The sequence below is a fragment of the Euprymna scolopes genome, chromosome 27 (genome assembly GCF_053919585.1).
Source record: "Euprymna scolopes isolate OS-2025 chromosome 27, ASM5391958v1, whole genome shotgun sequence".
NCBI classification, from domain to species: domain Eukaryota; kingdom Metazoa; phylum Mollusca; class Cephalopoda; order Sepiida; family Sepiolidae; genus Euprymna; species Euprymna scolopes.
In genome coordinates, this window is record NC_136508.1 from 87811226 (window position 1) to 87821255 (window position 10030).

Consider the following 10030-nt stretch of genomic DNA (forward strand, 5'->3'; position numbering starts at 1 on the left):
ATATATATATATATTTTATATATATATATATATATTTTATATATATATATATATATTTTATATATATATATATATATTTTATATATATATATATATATATTTTATATATATATATATATATTTTATATATATATATATATATTTTATATATATATATATATATTTTATATATATATATATATATTTTATATATATATATATATATTTTATATATATATATATATATTTTATATATATATATATATATTTTATATATATATATATATATATTTTATATATATATATTTATATATATTTATATATATATATATATATATATATATATATATATATATTTTATATATATATATATATTTTATATATATATATATATTTTATATATATATATATATAAAATATATATATATATATATATTTTATATATATATATATATATATTTTATATATATATATATATATATATTTTATATATATATATATATATATATATATATATATTTTATATATATGTGTATATTTTATATATATATATATTTTGATGTAGTTATGAGGCATTATATATTAAAACTAGCAGGATTGCCCGGGTGGGGGTAAATCAAAATAAGAAAGTAAAGAATAAGTAAACAAAAAAAAAATGGCGTAAATAACCCTGTTTAAATATTAAAACTTTAAAAATCAAAAAAAAAAAAAAAAAATCCTTTATATGGGCGAAACGTGCAACCTTAAAGATAACCACTGCCAGGATAACCACTGCTCTAGTATGGTGTCAGTGAAGGAACTTTTTTTCTCTATTTAAACCAATTTAAGAAAAAACGGTTTTTTGCATGTTTGGCTTCATTATCATGAACGATTTTTGGGGTACTCATGCAGAGAGTGATGCGGACGTAACCCTGTACATGCCCGGCTTTCCCCGGAACATGTCAACAGCCGGAGTAAGCCAAGCGTCGCCGAGGAAATTAAGCTGAGCATCGCCGCTGAAAGCATAACATGAGAAACCTACCTTAATTTTACAGTTTTATTAACTGTAATGGAAGATGTTTTAATTTTTTTTTTTTTTTAACAAGAAAAGGCTCAAAAAGTAAATTAATTTTACAGTTTTATTAACTGTAATGGAAAATGTTTTAATTTTTTTTTTTTTTTAACAAGAAAAGGCTCAAAAAGTAAATTAAATACTTTCAAGGAATTTTGTTTTTGTTTTAAGAAAAAAATCCTTGAAACTAGGAAAATAAAGAAAACTTGGTTGGATTTTTTTTTTTTTTTTTTTTTTTTTTTTTTTTTCATTTTAAAACAGATGTTTCCTCAGACTGTTGGAGGGCATCATTCAATGGCAAAGTGGACGCAGAGGTGATAGCGGACGTGTAAGGAAGCTCGTCGTCAACCGGGTAGCTTTCGGCGATGTGACCTAATATGGAGACAAACGGAACTTTACCAAATGTTTGCCTCCACATAAACTCTTGGAGATATTTCCAGAAGCTCCCGGTTGGTCCCGCATTCTTTGTTGCGTTGTTTAGCTTCCTTTCACATTTGCTCCAAATGACTAGTCATATATGACCGTGGTCCCTGGCAGGATATATTGTTTTATTAATGGAAGGAGGGTTTCGGTATTCGGGTTTGGTACACTCCCCAAGAAACCTTCCTTTTCGGCGGTGTTGTACCACCAAAGACCCAGACCGGTGTGAGTAACATGCCGACGTTATGCTTTCTACGGTTAAACAAAGCCTCATCTACCTCCACCGTATGGCCTGGGCCCCATATCTGCCGGGGATTCCTTAGAAAATATTCACACAAATGTCTTAAGAAATTCTTCTAGTCGGTGATAGTGTGCGTCGAGCGAATTCCACATTCGCGTTGGAGGTCTTTTTGCATTACTCTATCGAACGCCCACAAATAGATTAGTTTTAGTATTACGGCAATTGCCAGCCTAGATTTTATGAAAAAAGTTCCTGTTCGGATAGATGTGAATGTTCGGCATTTGCCAGCCTGGCACCTCCAAGTATAGCCATCGCTTACTTTGCTTCTTGCGATAAGAGCGCAGCTATGTCCACAAGACGTACACACGTTTTCATTCGTGCTAGCAATCTCTTATCCTGACAAAATTCCAGGACTCCCGCTGCTGTTTTATTTTTATGAAATTTGTTAAAGAAATTATTTGTTAAAAAAAAAAAAAAAAATCCTATTATATAAACACCAATCAATTGCTAATATAAAATGTAGATTTGAGATTCTAAAAAATCCTTTTGTAATAAGGATTCTGTTAGAAATAAGTGAGTAATAAAAATTATCGAAATTATATTTGGTAATTGTATGTTTATTTCAGCTAATGTGGGTATCTATGGGTATTTTAATTTAGTGTTTTTTCTATATTTGAATTGTTTGTGCATCATGCATGTGTTTTTTTTTTTGTTTGTTTGTTTTTTTTTTTTAATAGCTCATTGGCTGAAATATTGATACTGGACCACAATGTTCCAAATAAATGCTCACTTTTCTTTTTTTTTTTTTTCTTTTTTTTTTTTTTAGCATTAAAACTTTCCTAAAATGAAAACTAAACAAATTACAAATATAATAATCATTCAGGTAAGTTTTTTTTTTTTTTTTTAAATTCAAAACAAGTTTGAGAATTTAATTAACGTTCCCAGCCTGTTAGTTATTGTGCAACATTGACAAATTTGTACCATAATTAGTTCAACTTGCAATTTTTGCTTATTTCTAGGCCAATTTTTAAATATAATTTTACCCTTTCTCTTGTGTGTGTGTGTGTATATATATATATATATATATATATATGGCGATTTAGCTACACTGAATATTCGGCGTTTCATCCACTCTAGGACTCCTCAGGCTTGTGCGCGAATTCTGTGGTTTATCATTTTTATATTCCACCACAACCACAAAATTTGCGCATAAGCCTGAGGAGTCCTAGAGTGGATGAAACACGGAATATTCAGTGTAGCATGATTGTCATATTTTATAAATTACTAACTAGCTCTACCTATGTATTGAGCACTTTTGAAGTAAATACTTAAAGTTTACGCATAAATCTATACTTTCGTATATTAATTATGTGAGTAAATTAAGTAGTTATATATCTATAACAAACGGCAGGGAAAGGGTAAAAATTCTTTCAGATTTGTAAATTTAGTAGTTTGAGCAAGAAAGGGGTAAACTCGCAGTTCCTTTTTATGTGTGTGAGATTTTGACCATTTGTTATTGCCACTAGCCAAAGAGTATTCATTTATTTTATTTATTTTTTTTTTCATTCTCTTATTTCTTCTTTCGTATTATTTGTTTGCTGTTTTCTTCTCCTGCCTGTCGGTTGGTTGCCCACTTTTGTCATCTATAACTCCTGTAGTTTTCCAACTACCTCTTTCTAGCGGTCTTTTCTTCACTATAACTATATATCACTTTTGCGCATGCGTATTGCCGAATATATTCCCCTCTTGGTCTCTATATAAATTCTATCGTTTTTTCATCACACACACACACATATATATATATATATATATGTGCGCATGCTGACCAGTATACTCTTTCTCTTATAAACATCTGCTTGTCTTTACAGTTTCTCTTTTTCTCTGAAGGTTGGAGAGACCCAATCCAATCAGCTGGTCACATCATGCAGTAGTGTCTGCAAGTTCATTTCAACTGTATTAATCTGATTTTTCAGAAATATCAAAACCATAGTTCCTATTTTCCTCACAATTAGATGGTGATTGGACAGTTATATTGGAAACGAAGATTACTATTGTTTTTAAGAATGTAAAATAAGTTTCACAATTTTTATGGAGCATTAAATAACTCCATAGATGGTTGATATGCCATAAACCATTCTGGTGGGTTTAATTATTTTTTTTGTATGCTGTTCCATTTTTGATTAATAAAGAAACTAGAAATCAAGTCACTCAGCAACTAAAGATTTTAACAATTCATTGAGCCTCCTCCCTCCTTAAATTTTTATTCGCACCTGGTGCATAATTTAAGTTTTATATATGATCTCAATATCACGTTTTTGTCCATGGTTATTTTCTCAGATTATCCAAGACAATCATTTAGGCTTCTTAATATTAAATCCAACTGTTTATAAGCCATAACTATTGCAGGGATGTCAGGTCTGCTTCCTAATTTCTCTCAAGGAAAAGCCAAATTGCTAGGTTTTTTTTTTTTTTTTTTTTTTCCTCATTTGGCTTGATGTTATTTCATTTCTGCTTTTTTTTTTTTCTTTTTTTTTTTTTTCCTCACTTTATCTTTTTTCTCTTCCTATTGTTTTGCCTTGCTTCACCTCCTTTCCTCACTCTTTGAAAATTTTGATGTTGCCATACTTAAAACGTTTCATTGGTATGGAAGGTAGAAGACTTGTTTCACAATGTCTTCCTGACTCTTAGAAAAAAAAAATGGACTATTTTTTTTTTTTTTTTTTTTTTTTTTTTTTTTTTTTTTCTAATACCAAAAATACTGCAATTAAAACCCTTAATCATAATTTTAACCTTCTTTGACCCTGAAAAATAAAATATAGCTCCTATTTTTTCTTGGGTGGGGCCTATGGGGTTGGCTAATGATACCAGCATGGGACTATTGATGGAGACTGCTTTATTCAAGAGGGAGTGCTGGTGGTCAATAGAAACATTTTTAACTACTTTTCTCATCTTGAATGTTATTCAACGCTTTCATCAATGTAATCTCCAATCTTCAGGTGCATCATATTGAATTCTGTATGAAATTGACTGCAACTCTTTAATCTAAGGGGTTGCTTGCTTTCATTCCAGCAACCATGATAGAGTAGAAATCTGAAGTAATTCTTAATTTATACACTGACTCTCTCCTCCCCCCACCCCAACTGTCATTTACAACTGATTATTGCTTAGCATTTATCATTTATTTTTAATAAGTCTTAGAAAAAATATTAACTCCAGGCAGATCATTTTTATGCATAGCAACTTGAAAACCCACATAAAGATTTAATCTGTCAAGTTTGATCTGTCTGTCCTGTTTTTCTTATAAATGGCTATTTTTTATTAAAAAATTTTATATTTTATTTTTCAGTTTTTTTCTTTCAACTTTTTTTTTCCTTTCTCTGGTCTGCAAGTCCCAATAGGATGAAAGCTTTGACTACCACCACAGCCAAGCCACGTCCTTCATACCAGTCTTAAGCAGCAGCAGTGCATACCATTTTGGCAGCAACCGTTGCCTGTCCAAACCAGCCTCCTCCATAATTATTAATTATAAACAGAGCAGAAGACTTGACAACACAAATTACTTGCAGGCCAAAACACCTTTTATTTTTCTCTCCCCCTCCTCTCTCAAACACTAGACCCTGCACCCGCCTTTGTTGAGGGAGGGAGGTAGGGTGTCTCCTTTTTGGTACTCTGCTGTTAAACTTTATAGACTTGGTCACCAGAATTTTTCTAACCAGGACACAAGCTCTACAAGAGACTCCAGATTGGTCACTTATTTTTTCTTGAAAGAGGAAAACAAACAAAATAAAAAGTGAAAAAAACAAAAACTTTTAAATATATTTTTTTTCTTTTTTTTTTTTTTTTTTTTTTCAATAACTTTTAAAATTTTATTTATTTGAATATTTTCTTTTAAATCTTTCCAATCCCTCCCTTCTAGTTGATACATTTTACAGGTTTAAAAAGTCTCTCCTGCACCTGAACACTTAATGAGATTCTAAATTTAAAGGTTTTAAACAAATTAAATTTAATAAACAAAATTCATGAAAACTTTTAAATAATGAACTGTTTTTTAAATTTGAGACAAAACAAAATTACTCCTTTCCTCTTTTGTTTTGTTTTTTTTCCTCCAAATTTTTTTATTTGAACTTAATTTTTTTTTTTATTTGCATTCGTCGCAAAGTAGACGGTCGTGAAGGTTTAAAGTCTCAACCTGGAGAGGCACATCATTTTATTAATAAAATTGAATGTTAATAATACATTGATTCTGTTGATGCATCTTAGTTTACATTTAAAATTTTTGTTTTTTCATTTTTATTGAAATTGAAAAATAGACAAAATAAAATAAAAATTTTCAAATCATAGAAAGTGTCATTAGATATCAATTTTCTACGACTTGTACAACTTGAATGCTGCTATTAAATGTCTTTGACACCCAATCTATGCTTGCTTTCATGAACAAAGTTTTTTTTTTTTTTGTTTTTTTTTGTTTTTTTTTGTACTAATGTATATTGTGAACCGGGCATATCAAAGTGTCCACTTGCGTTTGACTGGAGCTTGACATAAAACACCGATCAGCTAATCAGTATGCAGCAGCAAGCAGACTACTTTCAGATAAATATTGGAAGAAAAAACAGTAATTACATGTAAATCATGGAGCATAACAGTACAATCAATTTAACAATATTGAACAAACTACTGCAGACAGCATAACAAGTAGTGGAATATTGTCAACAAAAGAAGCACTAAAATACTTGCACCTCTTTTATATGCGTGTGCATATTCTTGTGGTTCTAATTAGTGTTGGGACGATTCCTAATTTTTATACGATTCCGATTCCAGGAAAATATTGATTAACGATTCCGATACCAAGTACGATTCCGATTCCTAGGGAATTATTGTTTTGAAATATACCAGGTAGTTTTATATTTATGGTCGGTAGTTCCCAAATATGTTCCCTAACTTTGGAAGAGATATTTTATGTCTACACCGTCGTGTTTTGGTTTAAATAAAATTATTATATAGTAAACTAAACGGAAAAATTAGCAAAATTTATTTTACTTAATTGGAATACAGAAAAAAAACAAAGAAAATAGAATTTATCCTTCAGAGCAAAAACAAATAAAATAGAATTTATATAACAGAACAAAAACAAGAAAATTAGAGAATAAATTAACACGATTCATTATTTTGGTCCTCATAATTTACAGATTTAATGAATTAAATAAAAAAAAAATATAGCGGAAGAGAAAGAAAATATATACTAATTAAATATAAAAAAGATAAATATTTAATTTAATAATTTATAAATGAACATGCGTAATGAAAAAAACAATATACCACGTGACATGGCGCTGTAGATACAAAATAACCCTTCCAAAATTAACGACCATATTTGAGAAATACCATTAATCGAAAGTTTTTGTGTTTTATACCAGAAGGTAGGTATAGCAAAAAGTTACAAGTAAAGGAATTTCAAAAACGATTTTTTGTTTGGCTATTGATAGTTGTATTTGTGACGGCAGTTCTTCAGACCTCCATAATTCACAAAGAGTAGTTAACACCTATTGTTTTTTCTTACTTTTTCATTACTTCTACACGTTGTTTCTAACGTGAAGAATAAGTTTAGCCAAACTAATTTTGAAATAGGGTATATCAAAGGAATACATATAAAAATGATACCACTATAAAAAAACAAATGAAATACTAGATAAAATTGAGCAAAAATAGTTACCAAAATTACAGAAAAAGATAAAACAAAAAAAAATATGAAGTTTGTTGAGTGAAATGAATTATTGAAAGAAAATTAATTGAACTAATAGAAATGTTAAATAATAAAAAAAATGTCACATTTCAATATTTTTTTAATAATTAAATTCTCAGGGTTGTCGAAATTAAAAATTAAGTGATTTTTTTTAATTAGACTTATTTCGAAGCTTGTTACCTTGAAAAATACATTTTAAACCCTGTTTTTTTTTTTTTTTTTTATAAATAAATTGAAAAAAAATGCAATTAAAAAAATTTAATTGATAATTGAAACTTTAAAAACATATTAAACATTGAAAAATTACTTATCTCACAAATTAACGTCCAATAAAGTAGATCCAGTTTTCATACAGGAATTCGGTTATAATAAATATATCTTTCCCAAACTTAAAAATTAAACTTTTTTTTTTTTTTTTTTTTTTTTTTTTGAGAGTGCTTTAAAATCGCCGGGGAATGCTGCCTAAAATTTTAAAGAAGTAAATTTTAGGAGTTTAGTGCCTTTCAAAGACGGTTATCATAATTTATTATCATCCTTTAATTTCCTTTTTTCCTCCCCCACACCTTTCCATGTGGTTCAGTAGTTAACCAGTGCTCCTGTTGCTGTCAGTCAGCTATCTTTACCTAAGTTTTAATTTCTAGTTACAAGAATTTTTCATGAATAGAATCAGCATTTTTAAAAATTATTTTTTTAGTTGTATATATTGTATTTACTCTTTGAAGTTAAGGAAGGTTAAAAAAATTGGTGACTTAGGCAAAAAAAAAAAAGACACTGCGATTTCGACCCTCACTAATAAAACTGCTCTGAGTGACTAGTTGGTAATTTTTTGTTCCTTTTCTTTTTTATTTTGCTCCTCCAATTCATTTGGATGCTTCATAGTTAAATGTTTTAACATGTTAGTTGTGGTCATGTTAGATGGTTTTGTTCCTCGCGATATTTTAATTTGACAGACTTTGCAAATGGCTTTCAACTCATGATCTTCATCAACTTCAAAAAGTTTCCATGCAAGACTTTTTTTTGGACTTTGAAGCCATATTAGAAAATTCAGTTTATCTGTAAACAAATAAATTACTGTTAAATTTTGTTTTAAAGCTAGTCACTTATTTGGATAATTAATTGAAAATAATCCGCTAAAAAAGACAAAAAGAAAAAAATATAAAGGGATGGAGCGGTAAATTGTACCAACCAGTAGTTAACAAAAAAAACAAAAACTTATAGAATTTAATTTTTGAAACCAATGTATAAAAGTTTACATAATGAAATGCAAATATGCATTTCTTTTGAATTTTTTTTTTTTTTTTTGGGTTGACTGTGTTCAATTCACACATGGTTGATGCGGTTCAATATTGCTGAACTATAAGTCTTAAGTAAAATTCTATTTATAAATACTTTTTAAAATGAAATTATTTAATTAATTGTAAATATTATTTAGACATAAAAATTGATTACAACACCTTTTAAAAAATATATATTAATTTCTTTTTCGTTCGGCAAAAAACTGCGTCAAACACTTTTTTTTTAAATTTTCAATTTAAAATTCTAGAAAAAAAATTATATTCTGCTTTTAATATAATCAAATTCAGGGTTTTATCTTTCTGGAGAAAAAAATTTAAAAAATGGATTTTATTTCAATGAAATTTAAAAAAAAAAACAACTTGACTGAATTGAATTAATTACCCTTAAATTAACAAAGGGGTTATTTAATAACTTTAGGTTTGGAAGAGATAGGTATGGGGTCGGTTTTTTTGAAACTTCAAAAGAAGCAGACTACTGTCCAAATTTTGCGAAATAATACGTGATCAATTTCATTTTAGAGATATTTCTTTCAAAAGCCTTCTTTTAAAAAAGAAAAAAAAGTATATTGTTCTATTAAACCTTTTACTGTTTAAATAATTTGACTTTGCTCGTTTTAAGAAAATATAAGTTGAAAAATCATTTTCATTCACTATTAGATTTGTCAGTAAAAAAAACAAAAAGATAAGCGTTTGTTTTTTTTTTTTGTTTTTGTTTTTTTTGCTCGCAATGTAGAGCCCTGCATACTTCTTTTCAAGTTAACTCTTTTGTAGTTTTGATCACAATAGATCTGAATGAATGAACCTTGTAAGGGAGGGGGCACTAAGCATTGCCGTGTTAATAATGAATTTCTTTGGTTTCTTTTTATAACATGCTACATTTCTCTCTTGCAGTTAGAAATATCAGGAATTTTTTTCTTTTTTTCAACATCAGACTAAAAGAATCGTAATGAAGGAATCGGAAAATTAAGGTATTTTTTAACGTCTTACGATTCCGATTCATCGTCCCACCACTAGTTCTAATATGGGTGATTGATTTACTAAAATGTCATTAGAAACTGAGCACCCTAATTTTTTTTTTTTTTTTTTTTTTTTTTTTTAGTGTTCAGAAAAACCTGAGTAAAATTTCTTTTTAAATTTTAGTAATTCTTAAAAAAGGCAAGTGTAAAAAAAAAAAAGAAAAAAATCTTGTACACGTCCACCAAAAAAAAAAAAAAAAATGATAAAAATGTTTTAAGCAAAATTCATTGGACGTGAATTACAATCTATAATCCAGCGATTTACGTTGGGCAAACCCAAGCAGATGC

The 10030-nt window shown here is 28.4% G+C and overlaps 1 protein-coding gene across 2 annotated transcripts in view; it reads left to right on the top strand.

The window, feature by feature from the left end:
- LOC145248968 (uncharacterized) overlaps nt 1-6110 on the top strand; it is a 136676-nt gene extending 130566 nt beyond the window's left edge. For both annotated transcript variants that reach the window (XM_080110778.1, XM_080110779.1), the window contains exons 16-17: nt 2518-2574; nt 5038-6110. In XM_080110778.1, the coding sequence (XP_079966904.1) occupies nt 2518-2534 (17 nt within the window). In that variant the 3' untranslated portion in view covers nt 2535-2574; nt 5038-6110. The remainder of the gene's footprint in view (nt 1-2517; nt 2575-5037) is intronic.
- The last annotated feature ends 3920 nt before the right edge of the window (nt 6111-10030 follow it).